The sequence below is a fragment of the Carassius gibelio genome, chromosome B12 (assembly GCF_023724105.1).
Source record: "Carassius gibelio isolate Cgi1373 ecotype wild population from Czech Republic chromosome B12, carGib1.2-hapl.c, whole genome shotgun sequence".
Lineage (NCBI taxonomy): Eukaryota > Metazoa > Chordata > Actinopteri > Cypriniformes > Cyprinidae > Carassius > Carassius gibelio.
Window position 1 is genome coordinate 4,036,279 of NC_068407.1, and position 25,992 is coordinate 4,062,270.

Here is a 25,992-nt window from a genome sequence, read left to right on the forward strand (position 1 = left end):
AGGTGAGTCATAGTGAGTGTGTGATACATAATGTTTACGGGTGGCTTTTATCCCTGTCAGGCTGAGCACAGATCTAAGCTTTATATAGCCTCGGCCACAGACAGGAACAGTCAGTAAGAGTCACTCTGTGGACAGATTAGAGCACGAGAGCACACGGGAGCCACACAGACATCTGCTTTCCAGGAATGACCTTTTAATCAATTCAAAGCAGCATAAAAGCAGGTCTTTAAGTAAGGTATTTTCTTTATTTTTTTATTATTATTACCAGATAATGTGTTCTTGACAGCTGTAATTTGGTCAGCTAGGTTAATATATTAAATATTTAACTTATATTTTGAGCATTGTGGGCATTATGTATTTATTCATTTATTTTTTATGCATGTAAGCATATACTGTATGTTTGTATTTTTTTGTGAAATCAGTACATGTGACATATCTTACTGAACCTCTTCTATCCATCCATCCATCCATCCATCCATCCATCCATCTATATATCCATCTATCCATCTATCTATCTATCTATCTATCTATCTATCTATCTAGTAAACTTCCCTTAACATATTTTTGTTGAGTACACAAATATGTTTGAACCAATTAATGGAAAAGAATCTAACCAATTTATAAGCTCGAAGACATTTTTGTAATTTAAGTTGAAATCAAAAGCACTATTAAAAGACTATAATAAAATGATCAAGATACAACACAATTGCAAAATAATAAAAATAAAAATAATAATAAACCAGGGGTTGTATCACAAATCTTAATTTCTAGGATTTCAACAAGTTTTTTTGCTTTAGAGAAATTACCAGTAAAAAAAAAAAAAAAAAAAAAAAAAAAATATATATATATATATATATATATATATATATATATCTCATATATATATATCTCTCTCTCTCATATATATATATATATATGAGAGAGAGAGAGAGACAGAGAGAGAGAGAGAAATCAATACATTGCCCAGCCCTTGGTATGAATGATGTGTGTACTGACCTGTGGGTCCATAGGCAAAAACAGTGGCATTGTACCCAGATATGAGACCTTCAATCAAGCCTTTAGTGGTGGATCTGTACACCTCGTCCTAAAGGAAAGCACACACAAACACATTTAATTGCAGCCTTTTGTGTGTACCTTCATCTTTCATTCAACCACACAGTAAACTCAAGTGCACATACATGAACACAAATAACTGCATAAATGTGATCTCTTTGAAAAGCATGTTAACTTTTGTATAAAGTTTGCTTCACAGGCACAAACACAGAATGGGCTTGCCTGCGTGGCGGAGTAATCGAAGGCCACATCAAACATATACGTCTTCTCTCTGGATCGATGAGCTCGAAGAATATCATCTGGATCCTCCATGGGGTCCATCAGCACCACCATCTGAAAAAGAGGGAAAGAAAAACATGAATCGGAGTACACCTTGTTACATCTAATTATAGTTTTGATATGCACTGCATTCATTCTCAGAGTTTATATAAAAACCTTTCTAATATTGTATTCACAACCGATCCTGATAACACTCTTTACTGGTAATCACAGCTAGCTATCAGCTAACAGGAACTACAAAGGCCATTTATTTCGGTTACGGTGACACAGAGTGTGATAACAGCACCTCTAAATAGAAATATCATAATGGATCCACATGAAAGATGTGGCTAGTGTGGTTTAAAAGCAAAAGGTGAGTGCGTCATGATGGAAGACATCACGCCTAATTAGTTTCTATTTTTACATCTACATTTTGAAAAACGTTGCTAATGGAAGCCATTTTAGAAGCTCATAAGAGACTCTGACGGCTCCAAATTTGCCCACGATGTTGAATCTGGTTGTTTCAAGAGCACCACTCGTTCTGAAGGGCCTCAGGATTCAGAGCCAATGTTCGAGTTAGTCAGGGCACAAATCGTTTGATGACCCATTCAAACCCAAAACCCCGGCTTTCTCTTTGAAGCCACTCAATTGATATGCAGCAGAGGAGATCTGACTTTTAAAAGAGGCCAATTATAACGCCACACAATACAAACGTATAGACGTTCTTTGCAAACAGAGGAAGAGAAAAGAATGGGTGAGGAAAAGAATGATAGAAAGGTGGAGACCAGGTGAAAAAGGACAAAGGACATGCAAAAGAATGGACAAAATGTTAATGCACTGTTTTACATTGATATATTATGTTTTGCTTATTGCAAATACAAACACAGGGATATAGAGAGAGTCAGTAAACCCTTTTTGAATGAAATTAATACTTTTATTCAACAAGAAATACAATTTCTTAAAAACAATTTCATCAGAGACGTAACAGATGGATTCAATTGATTGAAAATGATGGTAAATACATTTATAAAGTTATAAAAGTTATAAATTATCTTCTTTTGCTCTTTTTCAATTTATCAAGAGGACGTGAAATAAATGCATCATGGATTTATCAAGCACTTTTATTAAGAGTAATGGCTGCTGAAAAGACAGCTTTACTTTGACAGGAATAAATAACATTTAAAAACAAATAAAAAAATAGACAACTTTTAAATTCTATTTTACAATAATCCTGTTTAATGTATTTTTGAAAGCATGGAAATGTATGGTATAGTAGCTGACACTTGATTAGTTTAGTCACTCACTTAGGGAAGCATGAGTCAGATCTGTCTCATGCACATGTGTGGTTGTTTGTGAGGGGTTTGTTTACGGTAAGTGCAGTTTTCGTGCTCTAAGCCATATGGTGCATGAGTTTATGTTATCTCACCATTCACACAGTGACAGCTGTAGAGTGGCAGTTTGGCCTGTTCTTAAGACACCAGTGCCAGGATAGTTTACGTGGCATGAGAGAATGATGCACTGTAATCAGCACTGGATCACTGATCAGTTTCCACTCACCTGAAATGGTCCCTGCTCTTGATAAAGACCAATACTGTACACCTACTGTATGTTCTCCTGTAATGTTCACTGTTGGACAGAAGATCCAATAGAGCAGAAACATGAATGGTCTGACCATGACTGTGCTGCCACCTTTAATAAATGTATATTAACTTATTCTGCTAGTAGATCAACTATTTTTAAACTTTTTTTTTATTCGTTAAAAACTTTAACTAGAAATAATCACAAATTTATAACTAGAAATAATCACAAATTTAATTGATACATATATATATATATATATATATATATATATATATATATATATATATATATATATATATATATAGTCTTAAACTAACATATTGTAATGTTTTGAAAAAAGAAAATAAAAGATATATTTTTTACATATAAAGTTATACAAATTAATACAATTAAAAAGCCATACAGTTAATTTATAAAAAGTTTATATTTTAGATTTTGAGCCTTTATATGCTTTGTTGTCCAATTTTATGTCTAAAACATCTAAAACTTAATTTATAACTTAGCTACATCTCCTAAATAATTAAAAAGCAACCTCTGGGCAACACAATTTGGAAGATTTCACCTTAAATCATGTGTTCTTAACACAGCAATGCTGGCAAGTGTTGACAATAACACAAGCCTGTCTGCGACCAATGAGAATCACTGGTCAACCATCTGAAACCAGCTGTTTCTGAGGTCTCCCCTCTCAGGTGAAAGCAAAAGAGGCCCTATTAAAGGGTTGCAGGTTATTCGGGAAAGCCATCTTTGGTTTCCAACTGCATAAAGGACGGAGGGCATTCACCTGGCCAGACGCTAACTGCTCCACTAGTCCACTGACTAATTCATATGTTCATAAAGGTGACATGAGAACTCACAGAGCCTTTAGGCATCATTACACTACACAATACTTTATGAAATGGCAATCAAATGATACCCCAATTTGTGGCCAATGTAACCATGCTAACACACATGCTATCTGCAACATATGAGTCAGTGCACAAAAACAAAATGAGCCAAGCATAAATAAAGGGTGCTAAAATTAAAAGCAGAGCGTCGTCGTGAAATATTAAATGGCATCAAAGATCAGCCAGGGTCTGCGCAACAGCCTGCTAATGCACCGACAAGAAATCAATTAGCAATATGGTGTTATTTAAATAAGAACACAAAGAATGGCACAGTCGTTGGGTGCGACAGTCCAAGTCATCCAGGCGGATGGAGTTACCAATTAACCACGGGGTGAAGATTAGCAGCAAAGGGAGGTGAATATTGGGATCTATCCAGCATATAAAACACAGCAGTGGTCCTGATGTATCAGAAAGGACGTGGAGTGATTGTGTCAGCTCTTGCAGGAAGGACTCGCTGAACTATTGTGATGCTGAGATCAGATTCAGTCAGATTTACCTCACGACACTAGAAGAGGTTTATGTGTGAGGCTTATATCAACAAAAAAAAAAAAGGCTTCCTATTCATAAGCGTTTGACAAAAAAAAACTTCATTATAATTTAATTTGAACTTTTTAAAGGTAATAAAAATAGACCAAATAAAGAAAAAAAAAAATAGGGAAACAGGGAAAAACTAAATGGAAAAAATTATCAAATTAAATATTCAGGAAAGACAGAAATGAAAATAAATAAAAACAAAAAAATAATACAGAAATCAATACAAATAAATGCAGAACAGTGTTTTGGTGCACATCTGAACGTCTGAACACATGCACAACCACACAGCTCGAAATGTATCGAAAAACCCTAGAGAGAAAAGGGTGAGCCTCTTAATGAACAACACTTTATTCTATCCAACAGGTAAACACAGGAAGAGAGAGAAACACAAGACCGAGAAAATGAAAGAGAAAGATGAGCTACTGAGCGGTTACATGAAGCCAGTGATGAGGAAACAAATGCTATCCTGGGAAATAAACCCATAGCGGCAAACCACTGAAGTCAGCCCGACTCGAGCAGCTCAAGGGATATGAAACTGTCAGCCTGGCACTTCTGAAACATGCACACCAGAAATTAAAACATTATTTCTATGATGTGGAAGTGACTGTGAAAGTAGACCTGCATAAAATCAATTTAATTGCATTAATTATATTACATTTATTTGGGACCTAGGATTTTTTTTCTTAATTCTTTTCTTTTTATAATTATTATCTTTTTAATCTAGACATCTTGACCTATTGAACTGTTTGAATATACTGTATATAACACTCTAGAAAATGTAGATTATTTTAAGTAAATTATTATAATGTATTTATACATATTAAATAAAAAAATTAAATATTAAAATGTATTGATATTTAAATTAAAAACAAAACTAAGAACAACTAATCTTCTGATTACTTTTTTAGTAAATATGTTTAAAAATGCTTAAAGTAAATGTTATATTGTTAAAATAATTAATTAAAAAACAATTAAAAATAAATATTAAAATAATAATTACAATAAAAAAAAAAATACTTAGCTGTCATGCTGACTGCATACTGCAAGTGAATATTTTGAATAGCTTGTGGGCCACTATGGGCAAAGTGCAGACAAAAATTGGTGAAAAATGACCTTGAGTCACATATGGCAAGTGAGTTTGGCTTTAAGGTGCTGAAGGTCAGTGGACAGATGTTTGTCTTTATGTGTTTCTCCATCATGTGCAGGTCACTGTTTGCTCATGTACCCATAGAGATGCATGAGTGTGCATGCTGATGATAAAGCATGCATGAATGCAGGTGTGTTTAGGCTGACATCTATGTGTGCATCTCTACTATGTCCCCTCTCTTTATCGTGTGACATGCTAGTTGACATGGCTACAGAGAAGCGGGTGTGGACCGACTCAGACACCTGTTGCTATTAGCCTGATGGAGAATGGTGATGAGAGGGGGCAGCTGTAGCTGTAGAGGGGCCTCACTGGGGGAAGACACACACACACACACACACACAGGAAGGGTTGTAACTCCCTGTAACACAGTCACACACACATTGCAAGTAATATATCATTGACAGATGGCCATTCTGCTCCAACAGTAAGGGTTAGAGAAAAACAGAACATTAATCATAGCAAGAAGAGCAGAAAGGAGGGAAGAGAAGAGCAAAAGAGATGCATTAATCATTACTAAACACAAAGATGCTCATGGTGCATCTTCTGTCTTGTCCAATTCGATCTCTATTAAAACCTTGAGATGAATAGATCACAAAAAAATTGAAATTACCTTTCTTTTGTCACTGACTTGTTGCAAACCTGTATACTATTATTTATTGCTTAATCAGAAAAACAAAATATTTTTTATAATTATACAAGTTAAAAACCATTGTACTGCTTGATATTTTTGTGGAAAATTTGATGCATGATTTTTTTTAAATAGAATGATTTGATGATTAGAAAGAACAGGATATATTTGAATAAGACATGTTTCACAACATTATACATATATTTTGCTGTCACTTTTGATTAATGTAATGCATTCTTGTGCAATAAAAGTATTTATTTATTTTAGGAAAAAAAAAAAAAAATCTTACTGACCACAAACATTTCAATGGTAGTGTAAATTACATCTGTTCCTTAAGCTATCATAAGACTTCAGAAGACTCTTGAATACAGCACACAAGTTGGACAACTACAGTACTAATAAAGACGACACCGACCTGGCAATATTTAATAATTCTCTGTTTGTGTGTTTGAAGAAAAAAAAAAAAAAAAAAAACCTTACCTACCACAATTAACACACACAAAAAACATGTCAAATGCCCTCCACACATGTAATAACCCTTAATGAGTTTGGTCACAGCAGCTGCAGGTGTGATGCCACATTAAATTAGGCAGATCAGTTTCACACTTCAACATGACACATCACTGTTCTCATTAAGTCAAAGGTGGAGGGAACTCTACTTTCTGGAGATGTGAGAAACTACACCACAAGACAAATTAACAATTTATTTATTTAGGTTTTTTTTGTATAAAATGCTAGCAGTGTAATGAATCAAGATATGGTTGACCTTTCCTGAAAAACGTGATCCTTTTGGTTGTCCCTCAGAAGCAGAATCAATCGTTATCTCTTTAACCTTCATCAAGAAACTCTGTGTAACAAGGCAGGCTTCCATGACACCTGTCTGAACATGAGGTTTCTGCTCCACACTGTGCTCTGGAGATAGGACAAGCGATTCACAGAGCCGTCCACTCTGCATACGTGACGTCTGCAGGCCTGACGTACAAGGCAGAGACAAACAATAGGTCCAAACACAAACCGTGCAGCCCTAAGTCTTGAAAAGGCTGTGACCTTCGAGTGGCCCTTTCAAAGCCAGGAGCTGTGCTTTGAGAAGGTGAAAGCTATCTGATGGGCCAGCCACCCCCTTCATTCCACTCTTTCATTTCATCATCCCTTCTTTCCTTCTCCGACACGGTACCCCAACAATGGTGTCTCTTCTTACAAGGGCCTTGAGTGCCTCCTCTGTTCTAGTGCTGCCAACCTGATACAAGCTACTTGGCGATGATTGTTCCTTTACTTTTTTTACATCATCCGTCTGTAGGTCACTCTGTGCTAGGCTAAGCTAGACGGCTGTAAAAATACTTTGCTTCCATGCAACAAAGTATATAAAAAAAAAAATAAAAAAAAAAACAATAGGTCAAATAAGCTACTTTTGTGTGAGTGTTCAAATACTTCTTTTTCAAAAAAAAGAAGAACACTGGAAAGAAAGCTGGACCGCTCAAGTGTTATACTGGCACCATTTTTTATTGTTAAATTGTACTTGGTTTAACAACACTCGTTTATTGGATAAACAATAAAAATTCACAGTCATTTTCAACTTACATGAACATAAGTGGCAGAAAACAACATACAGCTTTTGTTCTTAATTATTATAAATTATCAATTAATAATGACTTTTGTATGGTTTCTTGCATAATACCATGTTATGACTTCAAATATAAATTTACCATAGTGCATCATTTGTAAACTAATACATTTTGATGTTAGCATCACATAATCAGCTCCGTAAGTATTGCTTTTCTGATGTAGTAAGCTTGCTCGATAGCTCACCCGGTACAACAATGCACTTAAATTGTACTTTCACAAATCACATAAACCACATGCTACTATAAAATACAGTAACTCAAATACTTTAGAAGCAAGATATAATGGCAAGGTTGCTTCACAAAAAAATGTTATCTCATGCTTGCTTCTGATAAATCTATCATTTGTCATACGCGACGGAGCATTAACCTTTCAGTGCCACTTAACAGACATTTCATTTCTAATACCAACACAAAAATAACTTCTGTTGTGGACAAATCTGAACACACTTTTATTGCCACTCATTGGACAATGCACTTTTAAAGAGTAATGGAAAATGCAAGAAGCTATGTGCAACATACACATTTTTCAGAAAGCATGAGTTGGTATTAATACTACATACCTAGATTTAATCTTGCATACCTAAAATATGTACTTCAAAATAAGATTCAGTATATAAAATTACAATGATATTTTGATTGTGTCCTAAGTTCGCCAATAGACAATAGCTGTGGCTGTTCCAGTAAAACACAAGCCAATTGTGTAATATTGGACTATTTGTCAAAATGCAAAGGAACTGAAATGGAGTCTGGGTTTTATGTTAGTCTTGGCTTTGGCCGTGTGGCTGCATTAACATTGTCCTTGGCCTAAGTACTGTTTCCTGGCAACTTGGTCAAAACACTATAAAGATGGAGTCCATAACACTCTTCTAATCTCAGTACCATTGGCATTGACTCAAATATCAAGATCATGCAATTAAGAAGTTCTTGCTCTACTTGTGTGTCAACATTTAAGTTACACACCAATGCATCAGGTCAAGGCGGAAAAAAACATCACCGAATAAACAGGCCCTGACATGCCTGGGAATGAGCAGGGGAGTCACCGATTCAATTCAAGCAGAGATTAAACTGGAGGTAAAAACTTCATAAAATTAATGGCCTCTGACAAACAATAAATCCTTGTTGGAACCAGAGGAAAAAAAGCCCAATATATTTAGAGTCTCAAGCTGATCTCCATTCTCATTGATGGGCTTTAAAGTTAATACAATAATAAAAGGTTCAACACAACCGGACACACAAGTACAAAATGGCATCCAGTACCACTGCATCTTATTTTCCTGAGATTACCTTGGCATTTATACAGCTTCACAGCTGGGACGATCGGCATCCACCCAGTGCACAATGAGGTCAAAGGCCACTTTCAGGTCAAGACATGGAGGTCAGCATTGCACAACAAAGTAGGACATGACCGATGGCTGAGACCACATCACAGAGATTTGCACCCTGAGGTCTAGACAGTTTAAGTGTATTGTCAACAAACTTTTGTACAGAGTGCAGTAAAAGAGAAAAACAACAGCGAGCGCAGGCTGTACTAACACCAAAGGGACAACATTTCCACATAACACTGTACAACTGGCAGTTAAGGAATTCAAGCTTTTGAGTCAGTCATCCATTGGATAAAACTACAAAATAAAATAAAAAAATAAGTACTACAACACCACACTAATTACTAAGAAACTTGTAAATACGATGCAGAAAGGCATAAGAGTGAGCACTAGATTCCCAGTGAAAGCAAGAACTGGTAAAGGAAAAATAAATAAGTGTTTGCAGCATGGATTCATGTAAATGTTAGATTAGAAACCAAAGTTGTAAAACTAATTAAGAAAAAATATATATATAGTTAATAAAGAATATTTTCATAAACTGGAGGTTAAAACATCAACAATTGAGTAAATTGCATTGTTTTTGTGTGCATAGTTATTTTATACATAGTTATTTGATAAATTCAATTTCAAAATATATTAAGCAGTGTTATCATTATCAAAAATAATTACCACCAAATAATCCATTGGCAATCCATTAGCAAGCGGAAAACTACTTGCAAATTATATTTCACAAAGAAAAGAAACGCACTCCATAGTTGTTTGAACTCAAAACAAAAAGAAACCTTCAGTGGGGCTTCACGCTGAGCTGAAAGGGTCCAGCTGCGGTTTCTCTGGACTCCGATCATGTATAATCTGGAAGGTGATGAGTTATTGTACTTGGCTGAGCAGGTACAAAATGGCTCCATCACCAGTGTTTTGTCCTGTCTGCTTGGGTCAGTATGACCTTACATGACTGTTCTTGTGAGAAAATTATCCAGAATAATACGAAAATTAACATTAGGCTGACAGTAACTCTTCTAACAGCAATGTCTCACTGCTGAGCATTACTGTATCTTTCACATACAAAAGGACACCAAAGTATAACCTCCTCCTCAAACCCGTTTATCCGACCTTGACTATCACTCACATGCACCGAGGCCAACCTAGCATTCATCAGCAGGAGAAACAACATGTTTCTTCCCTATGGGACGCAAATGATGAGGAAAAAACAAGCAATCTGCCTCACGCTCATTATGGTTAACAAGTGCAAAAGCGCAAGACAAACATGAGCCTCATTATGAATGAGTATGCAGGACAGTAGGAAGGTGCAGTGGGACTGAGTCCAGTGCAAAATTATACCAAATAACAGCCCATAATAAGCAACAGAGAGCATCAAAACACCGTCTATCACAGTATACGAATCAAATGCGATACTCTGCGATGTACAGTCCGCTTAAGACTAACTAACTGATACACATGGGTCACTGATTAAAAACGGTTGATAATAAAGTTGTGTTAGACTCATTGGGGAGGCCACGTTAATGTGGTGCCACTGTCTTGGGCCTGAGATTTTAGGATCTCTAGTGTATTACAAGACCAACAACTCATTTTCCCTCGCTAATTTTCTTATTATTTGATTTCCTTTTTGTTTTGATTGTCATTCTTCTAACAAAACTAACTGCATGTATCTGGTCGGCTCACAGTCTCTATGTCTGGTATTGGCCTTGCAGGGAATGAGAGCTCAGGTAGGGTTGAAGTTGAAGCTTTGCCAGACCACAGCTTGTGTAACAGGTATTGAGTGCCACAAGGGATAAGACAGATCCAGCTACATTTCACTGGCTGCCCTAAAGCAGGAGAACTGGACACAGGCCAGCGGAATAGAACATTTATGATGAGAACAGGATGCACAAAACACATTTTTGTCATTCACTGATGAAACACATAATACCTTCCAATTCTTTTTCTATCTTGAAAGATTATAGTAAGAGTTTGTAAGTGAATTTGAATTAGAAAAACAGAAAGAGGGATTTTACTGAACTGCAATTCAACAGTTCTTACAATACCAAAATGTATGTATTATATAATTAACTGAAAATTAAATAATCAGTTCAGTCTTTTAAGCCTACAAAACTTCAAACTCCAATTAAAAAAAAAAAAGGATTTATCAAGGCAACAGTCTACATCTCAGATCTAAGATCACAGTTCTAAGTCTACCAAATTTCAAAATAAACTCTGTAATCTAATTTAATAGGCACCCTCAAATCAGTTCTGTATGGTACACGATTGTGTTGTAATGTAAACTTTTATTTGCCAGTTAATCTGTCTGATTGGTGTTCAATGTATTTTAGCCTAAAGCCTCATGTTAAACACCATCTCCATACATCAGTATGAATCAGTGAGCTCTATATTAATGCTCAGGCATAGAGGTAATCAAGACTGCAGTCAGAAGGTTTCACATGATGCTAGAGAACCCTTCAGCACAATGCAATCCTCTTCAAGCAAAAGACTTATCAACAGAGCCCACCTCACCCGATTAAGAGGCGAGGAAAGGTAAAAGAGAGAGGAAGAGCAGACGGTGAGTTCAGAATAGGATGGGTCTGGATACAACAGTAAAGAAGCATTTGCTAAACCACTTAAAGAAAGCCCACATGTCGCCAGGAAGAGCTTTTTTTAAGGTCAGACAGTCTATTAGAGAGGCTTTACACATCCATTTAACTTCTCAGCTCGCATTGTAAACACTGGTATCACCGTAAACAACTAAACATATTTTTTAACACACATCAGTTTCAACACTAATAGGCCAACAACTTGGCTAATTTGGATCATGGTTTTTACAGTTCACCTGAAAGCAAGATATAAGAGTTTCTTAAAACACTATAAAAATTCTACCAAATTTGATTCCACCAATTTATTATTATTATTTTATTTTATTTTTTATTTTTTTTTTACAGATTTTAAACCTTTAAATTATTCCTTTTATGACCCGACCACATTAATTAAAAACTGGGGTTTCTAGCTTTAATTGAATGTTTATTAGCGATGAGGCCATACTGTATGCTACTCTTACAAGTTGATAACATGTATAGCTATTTTCCATTACAAATCACAATACTGACGACTCAACTTGAACTCACAACATTTTAATCCAATCAAATATTTGCTAGAATGAGGACGTCCCTCCCCTTAATGCCACCCTCCTCTGAGTAGCATTAGCAATTAGCAAATCTAGATTATGCTGCAAGAAACTGTTTGTCAAAAGATTTCATCAATTAGTTTGGTCTGAAAAGCAATTTCATGGAAAATTAACTTGTCTATTTGACTTATAAAACATTTTAAATCAACGTGTCATTCTTATTGTTTAAATGAAGAAAAAAGACTCTGTAATGTATAAAGATAATAATAAAAACCTCTAAAGTCTTAATAAAATCCTGCGAGTGAAAACTACTATATGGGCCGTAATGGCCCCCTGTATGTGGCCAATGGCACTGTATTCCAGTGATGGACATTTACAGAGCAGGCCAGGGTGCGTACACCATAAAACACAAATGCAGAGAGTCAACCTGTAAAAGAGCCGAGTCTAAGCGCTGGCATTTTCCCCAGCAGCGCTGCATCTAAATCTTATCTGCTGAAGGCTGGTTTTGTTAGGGGAACTATTTCTTGGCCCAACTCTGAGCCTAATCAAACAGAATGCCTGTAAAAGGCACCAAACACTACTTTTCCCTAAACCCTCATGGGCCCTAAACGCATTAGCTCCCTCCAAAATAAGCCTCGAATACAACAGCCGGGCCATCAAGTGAAAGAGAAAGGACCCAGGGAGCGGCGAGAGCTTTGAAAGCCCATAATCATAATTATACCAAAGATGAATATCTTTGATCCGTGCGGAGTCATGGGGTGGCAAGAGCGACGCCATGCGGGAGTCTCGTTCTGCTAATTTGCTCTCTCAGTTATTGGACTCGAGGTGAGAGCAATTTCAATGTCCTCAGAGAGACACAAGGAGCAGAAAGATGGCAGAAACTGAATACAGAAGGCCAAAGCGGTGGCTTTGTGGTGCACAATGGAGGGAATTTGCCACGTTATCAGGTACGACCCGAGCTCGGCTTTGTTTACCCGCCAAGGTCTTTAAAGGGAAACTATAAGGTCTATTCTTCCTTACACATCTTGCCTTTCTTTGTAGAAGGAGCGGTGTCCAAACCACCTGTGCTAACCTAAAAGAGATGCATCATGGGTAAACACTGTACCATGAATAAAAAATTTTAAAGACAAAGGATAATTGCATGAACTTTTTAAAATAATAATCCAAAGTGAATTCTGATTAATGTAACTAGATTTTTTGTAAGCATGCATCCTTAAGCGGACCTTGCATCCTTTGAGTTCATCAGCACTTATGTTGTTTCATAAAGGGGGCAAGAATAGAAACAACCAAACAATGGCCCTGACCTTGTTCTCATGGCAACAGTGCACAACCCACTGTTTATGGGCGAGAGGGGGAAAAAAGACACGCTAGTGAGCAGACACATCAAATAATAAATAATAATATGTTTTATTTTTATAGCGCCTTTCAGGAACCCAAGGACGCTTTACAAAATAATAAAATACACCAGACAGTCAAGAGCCCAAGGATGTTTCACAAAATAATACAAACAGTTGGCCCAAAAAAAATACATCTCATCCACATCCAAATCTCTTTCACTGCTAATACATATTTAAGAGCATACGGCATGTGTATTTATGGCCACAGTGATGATCTGCTGAACTGAGGCGCTACAGCGATCTGTCACTCCACAGTAAACAGCGGCAAAAAATGGCATTTATTGTTTAAATGCTGCAATACAATGGACAGAATTTGAAATCTGAGACTTTGTTTCATATTAAAAGTACCAAAGCACAATGCTTATTGCGATTAATTAGTTGCAGTAACTGAAAACAGGCTAGAATAACCAATTCTTGGGATTTAAGAATTGATATTGTTCCGTAAAAATGAGAATCGATTAAAATCGAGATTTTCTTCCAGTCCTAATATATATATATATATATATTGTATATGCATTTGTAAATATTACATTATAAATGCCGTTACAGTTTTGATTAAATTATTGTACCCTGAGGAATAAAAGTAATAATCTCTTTAACAATCTTACCAAGTAAATTATTACAAAAACAGATGTGATTAAATCACAGATGAACTGAACAGTCTGAACTAATGCATGCATGTTTTAAACTATTACTAATACTACTATTACTATCACTATTTTCACTACTATTATTAGTGTGCTGTTAGCATACAGTAGTTTACGTTAATCTAATTATGCCAATTTTTCAATCATCTAATAATGGTGGCAGAAAGAGTATATATGGATTAAATGTTTATGTCAATTAAATTCAGATGGATTTAAACAATTAATTTGCAATGAATCCATTATAAAACGTCAAGAGGAAGTAACTACACTTTTACATTAAAATTGCTATTCCATCCAAAAAAATACAGCTCATGTGAGGGGATTTAATCATAGGTGACAGTCCACTTTAACCACACAAAAACAGAACTGTCTTAACAATAACAAGCAGTAGAAAGAAAAAAAAAAAGAAAAAAAGGGAAGAAGCTTTAATCGCTTGTGCTCTATAATGAGCTTATGCGATTATTAGGGCGTTATGGCTCTTGTCACGGGCCGTCGTGAATGTTTATCTGTATTCTGAGGTTTAGTGGAGGGATGCTTTGATTAACATTAACATTCATCCACCTTTTAATAAAAGCATTGCCTGTGAGAAACACTAATGAAGAGAAGTTGCTGAAGTCTGGTGTTGTGCCAATGTGCCGAGTTGCCTCATTGATATGTATCATCAATGTGTAATGACACACAGGTAAGGAGAGGTGACAGCACTGTTCAGCCTCCTCAGCATGTGCTTATGCATGTATGAGAGAACCAATCGCTTTGCAGTGTATGTCTGGTAGCACACGTGCGTCATCACGAGCACCTTACCTTAAGGAGAACCGTGAGGTCAGGGTGTGTTTGTCATGGTAAATTAATTAAAGCACACACTAGTCATTTTATCAGCTGAGGGTTTTTTTTTTCTTTTCTTCTTCTTCTTCTCTTTTTTTTTTTTTTTTTGGTCTTGTGTCAATGTTCTTTTTCGTTTTTAGCAAATATATTTAGCCAATATAATGTTTTAGTCATGATGTATAATGGTTAAAGGGATAGTGGCCCAAAAATAAAAATTCTGTCATTATTTACTCTCATGTCATTCCAAACCTCTAAGATCGTTCATCTTTGGAACACAAATTAAGATATTTTTGATGGAGTGTAAGAGCTCTCTGACCCTCCCATAGACAGCAAGGGTCCTTAACACAATCAATGTCCAGAAACGTAGCAGGGAGATCTGTAAAATAATCCATGTGACATCAGGGGTTCAATCATATATTACGAAGCTACAAGAATACTTTCTGTGCACAAAAAAAAAAAAGACAAAAAAAAAAAACAACTTAATTCAATAATTTGTTTCCTTCACGTCACCCTAGTTTCGAAAACAACATGTCAGTGTGGTTGGACTTACAAGAATTTAAAGGAGTTTTTGTATTTGTTTTATTGTTGTAGAAAATATAGAGACATTTTGGGGTACAGAGTGTTTTTTTTTTTGTTTGTTTTTTTACTATTTTTCAGCCTTGTCTCGCTTTAAAAAATGTCAGTGTCTTCTTGTCTTTGTATTGAAAAAGGTCAGAATATTTTTCTCGGTTTATGTTAACAAAATGAACACTACCACATACTAATGTAGCGAGGTTAATCAATACCAACTTGTCCATGGTGTCATAAAACATATTTACCATACGCTTTGCACAAGAAATTCAGGTGACATTTGAGCAAGTTCTTGTGTTTGATTAACCAAAGAAGCCAAAGCACATGTAATAGCTATTATAGAATTTAAAAGAAAATGATGAACCCATCAGATTTAGCTTTGAAGGACAAGCTGGCATTGATGCTGCCCCAACCCTGGCATGATCCTACATCCGTCAGGTGGTTGGAAGTACAGAAGAGCAGGTGGCTGCTGTCTAAGCCACCCAAAGCCCATGCTGGTGAGCTCATCCTCTTAAGGTTTACTCCTCCATGAGTGTCTGCCATCAGGGGAAAAAAACACAGCAGACACCACTAATAAAAAAATAAGTCTTAGTCTACTCGTAGATGGCGCTGCCATATGGCGTGTTGATAAGACACAAACAGATAAGAGAGGCGCTTAGTTTGGTTTGTCAGCAAATCTAGATAATTACTTTCTAGCTTAGACCAGCATGAACTGGTCTTGTTGTTCACCAGCAAACATGCGTGCTTGTTTTAGAGCCTGTGTTTATATCTTTTTCTATATGTACAAAACCTCATTATATGTTGGTACTGGCAGTGTTGTTCTCTTTCTCTATTACTGGGGATGACTGCACAAACATAATATACAGCGTCAAAACCATTCTGTACATGCTACTAATCCCATCAGCGCTTGTATAACCAGTTTGCATTGTTATGACCAAAGTTATAACTCAGCTGACCCGTCAACATTAGCCATACAACATTATACTGGATCTAACTGAAAACCAGGAACCACAGAGGGAGACTGTTTCAAGTTAGCATCTGATTCCATAATCACATGATTACGGAAGCCTGTTTCCATCACAGAATGTTAAATAAATAAATAAATAGATAAGGTCACGTCAAATGTTTATCTATATCTCAAAATTCAGCCATCCCAGTAGAGTACCATACAACCAAATTCTACTGAATTTAAATACATAAATGTATATAAATGTGAAAAGTATTATCATTTATTCATTTGCCAGATACTTTTAACCAAAGCGACATATATTCATGCAAACCAGCTATTCATTTTAAATGTATCAAACCTTGGTTTTGCTAGCAACACATTCTATAATTAGAATTTCCGAAGTAGCACTCTTGTATTGTTCTGCTATAATTGTAAATCAAATGAATGTCACCCTGTCTGACATATTCCAGCAAATACAGTTATAAATATAGCTGCAAGCAGCAATTACGGGGCCAAGCACTCCAATGGCAAATGTAGGAGCTAAGCATCGCATGAAGCATCACACCAAATACATTAATGAGCAATAACTGCAATTTTGGAATTATTGTATTTGAAATGGCAAAAAAAAAAAAAAAAAAAACAATACCACAATACCACCTCTAGTAGCATGTTTCCTTGGCTTATCAAGCTTGACCAATAGGTGGCACTGTTATAAAATCAATTTGGTGTACTCTGTGTGACTTTTCAATGACACACACAAAGTTTGGTGTCAATATGCCAAAGCATTCCAGGGATACAGCCTCAAGTGTCATTTTCTCATTGTGCCTCAAATTCGTCGATGTGGTATGCGAAAACGGTTTTGTCTATCGACTCAAAATCCATAACTTTGAATCAGCATAGTCTGAAGATCATTTGATTCGAATTTGGTGAAAATCGGACATACCGTTGATGAGGAGTTCGAAAAAGTATGTTTTCAACATAAATCAAAATGGCGGACCGGAAGTTCAGCTTACTGTGGTATATTTGGTATCTATGTTATCGGCATAAGCCAGGGAATATTTTGAGCCCAGTTTCCTTCAAATAGGCTAATGCAATAAAAAGTTATTAGCATTTTAAAAAGTGTAATTACTCGTGGTTAATGAATGGTTTATTACTCTTGACCAATAGGTGGCGCTGTTACCAAATTTATGTGGCATGGTCAGTGTGAGGTGGCGATGACACATACAAAGTTTGGTGCAAATATGTCAAAGTGTTGCAGAGATACAGCCTCAAATGCATTTTGGCACCCTTCCAGCAAATTTGTTGATGCGCTAAATGAGAACCGTTACGTATATCGACACAAAATCCATAACTTTTTGCCAGCATGGTCTGAAGATGATTCACGTCAAATTTGGTGAAAATTGGGCTAACGGTCTAGGAGGAGTTCGAAAAAGTAGGTTTTCAACATTAAGCAAAATGGCGGACAGGAAGTAAGGCCAATTTTCACATTATTGGTATCAATACTCTCGGCATGACCCACAGAATATAGCGAGACCATTTTAATTTTAATAGACTAATTTATTCAAAAGTTATTAGCGTTTATGTGATATTTCATTATAACTATTGGCCACAAGGTGGCGCTGCCACCAAACTTTTTGAGTACCTTCAGGGCATGGAGCCGAATATTTTTGTAATTATTTGCGAAACGATACGATGCTGCGTTCAAAAAATACAGCATTTTGAAACATAATTCAAAATGGCCGACGCCTAAAATGGCCGACACAGGAAAATTGGATATCATTCGACTCGACATGACTCACTGAATCTAAAGAGACCAGTTGTGTGATTTTTGGCCAAACCATTCAGTAGTTATAAGCCAAAATATGCATTTTTCATATCTCCTGACCACTAGGTGGCGCTGTGTCAAAACACAGCAGGTAGTCTCAGTTCATGCTTGTTATAACACACGCCAAGTTTGGTCTCAATATGACAAACCGTTGCCGGGATATAGCCTCACGTGCATGTTTGCGTGCTTTTCGTCAAATTTGTTTACGTGTCATTCGACAACAGTTGGACGAATCAACTTGAATTCCATAACTTTTTGCCAGCATGGTCTGAAGATGATCTGAGCCAATTTTCGTGGCAATCGGACAAACCGTCTAGGACGAGTTCGAAAAAGTAGGTTTTTCGAATAATTGAAAATAGCGAAAAAACTAAACCTTGCGATTTTTGAATTTTAGGGTTCATTCGACTTGGCCTGAGCCAAGGATTCAGAGGAAAAAAGAATTTCCATTTTCTGGCTTACGGTTCAAAAGTTATTAGCATACAAACATTGAAAGTTTGGACAAGTGGTGGCGCTAGAGAGTAGGAGTTAGAGGCTTCAAATTTGCTATAGTTAATGTTGGGACTGTCCTCTATCAGTGTGCCAAATTATACAACTTTCCCGCAATCGGTTCCATGGGCTGCCATAGACTTGCGGCGGAAGAAGAAGAAGAAGAAATATAGCTGCAAGCAGCAATAACGGGGCCAAGCACTACAGAAGCAAGCTTCAGACGAACGGCAGGAATGAGTAATTAAGACAGTTTTAAGATTATTTTAGGCAAAATGGCTTGAAAACAATAAACACAACAACTAGTAATAGGATTTATTGGCTTATCACGTGTAACCAATAGGTGGCGCTGTTACCAAATTAGTTTGAAATGGTCAGTGTGAGGTGACGATGACACATACAAAGTTTTTTGCAAATATGTCAAAGCTTTGCAGAGATACAGCCTCAAATGCATTTTGGAACCCTTCCAGCTGATTCGTTGATGCGCTAAATGAGAACCGTTTCGTATATTGACACGAAATCCATAACATTTTGCCAGAATGGTCTGAAGATGATCCATGTCAAATTTGGTGAAAATCGGACTAACGGTCTAGGAGGAGTTCGAAAAAGTAGGTTTTCAACATTAATCAAAATGGCGGACAGGAAGTTCAGCCAAATAAGGAAAACTTGGTATCTATGTTCTCGGCCTGACCCAAGGAATCTATTAAGATCAGCGTCATGTCAATAGCCAGATCTTTTCAAAAGTTATTAGCCTTTATGTAAATTGAGTTATAACTTGACCACTAGGTGTTTCAAAATATTTTGAGTACCTTCAGGGGATGTTGTTGTTGGCACATTCTGAGTTTCGTAATATTACACAAATGCATTTGTTTAGTATAGCATTTTATTTCACAAAACTGTATTGAAGTCAATGGGAATTTCATGTTTTGTTCTATTATAGCGCCACCAAGAGGCTCAGTCCAACCATTTGTTTTATGTGTCCTCAGAGTGAGCCCATACATATGTGTGTCAATTTTGGTGAAAATATCTCAATTCACTTCAGAGTTATAGACATTTACATGAAAAAGCATGTAAAAAATGACTGACTCTTGACTTTGATTGAATATTACTACCCCTTACTATCAATATTTTGGCATTTGGGCATTGGCGTATAGCTATCGACCTATGTTTCCGAACTTCTGATGGTGGTTTCGTCTCGATCAGACAAGCGGTTTCGAAGATATAGCCAAATGTTTTTTAAGCGCTAAATCACAACGCTACACAAACCGTAAGGCGAAACCTAGCATGTTTGGTATCATAGGACTCGGTAAGGTTTCAGGAGTCCAATTTAATGAGTCTGGTGAAAATAAGTCGACCACACCCAAAGTTATAAGCATTTAAAAAAAGAAGATCACCACTAGGTGGCGCTGTTTCGAAACTTCTCACGCTCCTTCAGGACATTGTGCTGATGACCCATACCAAGTTTCGTAACAATCCGTTGATGTGTTCTTAAAATACAGCATTTTAGCACAAAATTCAAAATGGCCGACAGTCAAAATGGCCAAAATGGTAAAATTGGATATCAGTCGACTTGGCATGTAGCCCTGAATCTAACAAGACAAATGTTATGATTTTTGGACAAACTGTTCAAAAGTTATAAGCAAAAATAGCAATTTTTCATATCTCTGGACCAGTAGGTGGCGCTGCGCCGAAACACAGCATGTAGCCTCAGGTCATGCTTGTTATGACATGTACCAAGTTTGGTCAGAATAGAATAAATCGTTGCATAGATACAGCCTTACGACTGTTTTTGCAAGCGTTACGTAAAATTTGTTTGAGCGTTTATCGAAAACGGTTTGACGAATCAATTTGATTTGCATAACTTTTGGTCAGCACTGACTGAAGATGATCTGGTTCAATTTTCGTGTGAATCGGACAATCCGTCTAGGACGAGTTCGAAAAAGTAGGTTTTTAAAAAAATTCAAAATGGCGGCCACATTTCTATGACGGAAAATGATTTGCTATGGTGCAATCGAATCGGCATGAGCTCAGAAATCAGATGAAAAAAGAATTTTGATGATTGGCCTTACGGTCAAAAAGTTATTAACAAAATTAAAGTGAAATTTTGGACAGTTGGTGGCGCTAGAGGGAATATCTTAGACACACCAAAATTGGTGTACTTAATGTTGGCACTGTCCTCTATAAGAATGTCAAACCATTACAACTTTCCCGCATTCGGTTCTATGGGCTGCCATAGACCCCCAGTCGGAAGAATAATAATAATAAATATAGCTGCAAGCAGCAATAACGGGGCCAAGCACTACAGAAGCAAGCTTCAGACGAACGGCAGGAATGAGTAATTAAGACAGTTTTAAGATTATTTTAGCCAAATTGGCTTGAAAACAATAAACACAACAACTAATAATAGGATTTATTGGCTTATCACGTGTAACCAATAGGTGGCGCTGTTACCAAATTAGTTTGGAATGGTCAGTGTGAGGTGACGATGACACATACAAAGTTTGGTGCAAATATGTCAAAGCTTTGCAGAGATACAGCCTCAAATGAATGTTGGCATCATTCCAGCAAATTGGTTGATGCGCTAAATGAGAACCGTTTCATATATAGACATGAAATCCATAACATTGGATGTCATGTTGGAACATTGAATGTCTGAAGATGATCCAAGTCAAATTTGGTGAAAATCTGACTAACGGTCTAGGAGGAGTTCGAAAAAGTAGGTTTTCAACATTAATCAAAATGGCGGACAGTAAGTTCAGCCAAATAAGGAAAACTTGGTATCTATGTTCTTGGCTTGACCCAAGGAATCTATTAAGATCAGCATCATGTCAATAGGCAGATTTATTAAAAAGTTATTAGCCTTTATGTACATTGAGTTATTACTTTTGACCACTAGGTGGCGCTGTTTCAAAATAATTTGAGTACCTTCAGGGGATGGTGTTGTTGGCACATTCTGAGTTTCGGAATATAACACCAATGCATTTGATTAGCATAGCCTTTTATTTCACATAAGTGTATTGAAGTCAATGGGAATTTCATGTTTTGTTCTATTATAGCGCCACCAAGAGGCTCAGTCCCACCATTTTTTTTATGTGTCATCAGAGTGCGCCCATACATATGCGTGTCAATTTTGGTGAAAATATCTCAATTCACTTCAGAGTTATAGACATTTACATGAAAAAACACATAAAAATTGACTGACTCTTGATTTTGATTGAATATTACTACCCCTTACTATCAATATTTTTGCATTAGGGCATTGGTGTATAGCTATCGACCTATGTTTCCTTCTTCTGACGGTGGTTTCGTCTCGATCAGACAAGCGGTTTCGAAGATATAGCCAAATGTTTTTTAAGCGCTAAATCACAACGCTACACAAACCGTAAGGCGAAACCTAGCATGTTTGGTATCGTAGGACTCGGTAAGGTTTCAAGAGTCTAATTTGATGAGTCTCGTGAAAATAAGTCGACCACACCCAGAGTTATAAGCGTTTAAACAAAGAAGATCACCACTAGGTGGCGCTGTTTCGAAACTTCTCACACTCCTTCAGGACATTGTGCTGATGACCCATACCAAGTTTCGTAACAATCCGTTGCTGCGTTCTTAAAATACAGCATTTTAGCACAAAATTCAATATGGCTGACAGTCAAAATGGCCGAGATGGTAAAATTGGATATCAGTCGACTCGGCATGTTGCCCTGAATCTAACAAGACCAATTTTATGATTTTTGGACAAACTGTTTAGAAGTTATGAGCAAAAATAGCAATTTTTCATATCTCCAGACCAGTAGGTGGCACTGGGCCGAAACGCAGCAAGTAGCCTCAGGTCATGCTTGTTATGACATGTACCAGGTTTGGTCTGAATACGATAAATCGTTGCAGAGATACAGCCTTGCGACTGTTTTTGTAAGCGTTACGTAAAATTTGTTTGAGCGTTTATCGAAAACAGTTTGACGAATCAATTTGATTTGCATAACTTTTGGTCAGCACTGCCTGAAGATAATCTGGTTCAATTTTCGTGTGAATCGGACAAACCGTCTAGGACGAGTTCGAAAAAGTAGGTTTTTTAAAAAATTCAAAATGGCGGCCATATTTCTATGACAGAAAATGACGTCATAGGATGCAATCGAATCGGCATGAGCTCAGAAATCAGAGGAAAAAAGATTTTTGTTGATTGGCCTTAGGGTTAAAAAGTTATTAACAAAATAAAAGTGAAACTTTGGACAGTTGGTGGCGCTAGAGGCAATGTATTAGACCCACCAAAATTGGTGTACTTAATGTTGGCACTGTCCTCTATCAGAATGTCAAACCATTACAACTTTCCCGCATTTGGTTCTATGGGCTGCCATAGACTCCCAGTCGGAAGAATAATAATAATAAATATAGCTGCAAGCAGCAATTACGGGGCCAAGCACTCCAACGGCAAATGTAGGAGCTAAGCATGGCACGAAGCATCACACCAAATACATTAATGAGCAATAACAGTAATTTTGGAATTATTGTAATTGAAATGGCAAAAAAAAAAAATCATAATACCACCTCTAGTAGCATGATTACTTGGCTTATAAAGTTTGACCAATAGGTGGCACTTTTATGAAATCAATTTGGTGTGCTCTGTTTGACTTTTCAATGACACACACAAAGTTTGGTGTTAATATGCCACAGCATTCCAGAGATGCAGCCTCGTGTCATTTTGTCATTGTGTTTCAACTTCGTCGCTTTGGTATGCGAAAACGGTTTTGTCTATCGACACAAAATCCATAACTTTGTGTCAAAATAGTCTGAAGATCATCTGATTCGAATTTGGTGAAAATTGGACCTACGGTTCATGAGGAGTTTGAAAAAGTAGGTTTTCCACATAAATCAAAATGGTGGACCGGAACTTCAGTAAACACTGGCATATTTGGTATCTATGTTATCGGCATAAGCCAGGGAATATTTTGAGCCCAGTTTCGTTGCAATAGGCTAATGGACTAAAAAGTTATTAGCATTTTTAAAAGTGTAAATATTCATTGTTAATGAATGGTTTATTACTCTTGACCAATAGGTGGCGCTGTTACCAAATTTATGTGGCATTGTCAGTCTGAGGTGGCGATGACACATACAAAGTTTGGTGCAAATATGTCAAAGCGTTGCAGAGATACAGCCTCAAATGCATTTTGGCACCTTTCCAGCAAATTCGTTGATGCGTTAAATGACAACCGTTTCGTATATCGACACGAAATCCATAACTTTTTGCCAGCATGGTCTGACGATGATTCACGTCAAATTTGGTGAAAATCGGACTAACGGTCTAGGAGGAGTTCGAAAAAGTAGGTTTTCAACATTAAGCAAAATGGCGGACAGGAAGTAAAGCCAATTTTCACATTATTGGTATCAATGCTCTCGGCATGACCCACAGAATAAAGCGAGACCATTTTAATTTTAATAGTCTAATTTATTCAAAAGTTATTAGCATTTATGTGATATTTCATAATAACTATTGGCCACAAGGTGGCGCTGCCACCAAACTTTTTGAGTACCTTCAGGGCATGGAGCCGAATATTTTTGTAATTATTTGCGAATCGATACGATGCTGCGTTCAAAAAATACAGCATTTTAAAACATAATTCAAAATGGCCGACGCCTAAAATGGCCGACACGGGAAAATTGGATATCATTCGACTCGACATGACTCACTGAATCTAAAGAGACAAGTTGTGTGATTTTTGGCCAAACCATTCAGAAGTAATAAGCCAAAATATGCATTTTTCATATCTCCTGACCACTAGGTGGCGCTGTGTCGAAACACTGCAGGTAGTCTCAGGTCAGGGTTATTATAACACACACCAAGTTTGGTCTCAATATGACAAACCGTTGCCGAGATATAGCCTCACGTGTATTTTTGCATGCTTTTCGTAAAATTTGTACACGTGTCATTCGACAACGGTTGGACGAATCAACTTGAATTCCATAACTTTTTGCCATCATGGTCTGAAGATGATCGGAGCCAATTTTCGTGAAAATCGGACTAACCGTCTAGGACGAGTTCGAAAAAGTAGGTTTTTCGAAAAATTGAAAATAGCGAAAAAACTAAACCTTGCGATTTTTGAATTTCGGGATTCATTCGACTTGGCTTGAGCCAAGGATTCAGAGGAAAAAAGAATTTCCATTTTCTGGCTTACGGTTCAAAAGTTATTAGCATATAAACATTGAAAGTTTGGACAAGTGGTGGCGCTAGAGAGTTGGAGTTAGAGACTTCAAATTTGCTATAGTTAATGGTGGGACTGTCCTCTATCAGTGTGCCAAATTATACAACTTTCCCGCAATCGGTTCTATGGGCTGCCATAGACTTGCGGCGGAAGAAGAAGAAGAAGAAGAAGAAGCAGAATAATAATAACGCCAACGATTACAATAGGTGCCTACGCACCTTCGGTGCTTGGCCCCTAAATATAGCTGCAAGCAGCAATTACGGGGCCAAGCACTCCAACGGCAAATGTAGTAGCTAAGCATCGCATAAAGCATCACACCAAATACATTAATGAGCAATAACAGCAATTTTGGAATTATTGTATTTGAAATGGCAAAAAAAAAAAACACCAATACCACCTCTAGTAGCATGATTACTTGGTTTATCAAGCTTGACCAATAGGTGACACTGTTATAAAATCAATTTGGTGTACTCTGTGTGTCTTTTCAATGACACACACAAAGTTTGTTGTCAATATGCCAAAGCATTCCAGGGATACAGCCTCAAGTGTCATTTTCTCATTGTGCCTCAAATTCGTCGATGTGGTATGCGAAAACGGTTTTGTCTATCGACTCAAAATCCATAACTTTGAATCAGTATAGCCTGAAGATCATTTGATTCGAATTTGGTGAAAATCGGACATACGGTTGATCAGGAGTTCGAAAAAGTATGTTTTCAACATAAATCAAAATGGCGGACCGGAAGTTCAGCTTACCGTGGTATATTTGGTATCTATGTTATCGGCATAAGCCAGGGAATATTTTGAGCCCAGTTTCCTTCAAATAGGCTAATGCATTAAAAAGTTATTAGCATTTTAAAAAGTGTAATTACTCATGGTTAATGAATGGTTTATTACTCTTGACCAATAGGTGGCGCTGTTACCAAATTTATGTGGCATGGTCAGTGTGAGGTGGCGATGACACATACAA

General features: G+C 36.9%; 1 protein-coding gene across 1 annotated transcript in view; it reads right to left on the reverse strand.

Annotated features, from left to right (window-relative positions):
- LOC127969210 (kinesin-like protein KIF19) overlaps nucleotides 1-25,992 on the reverse strand; it is a 44,839-nt gene that overhangs the window by 14,123 nt on the left and 4,724 nt on the right. Inside the window, exons 3-4 of the mRNA XM_052571017.1 lie at nucleotides 1,276-1,386; nucleotides 997-1,084 (exon numbers count right to left, since the gene is read on the reverse strand). Of these exons, the coding sequence (XP_052426977.1) occupies nucleotides 997-1,084; nucleotides 1,276-1,386 (199 nt within the window). The remainder of the gene's footprint in view (nucleotides 1-996; nucleotides 1,085-1,275; nucleotides 1,387-25,992) is intronic.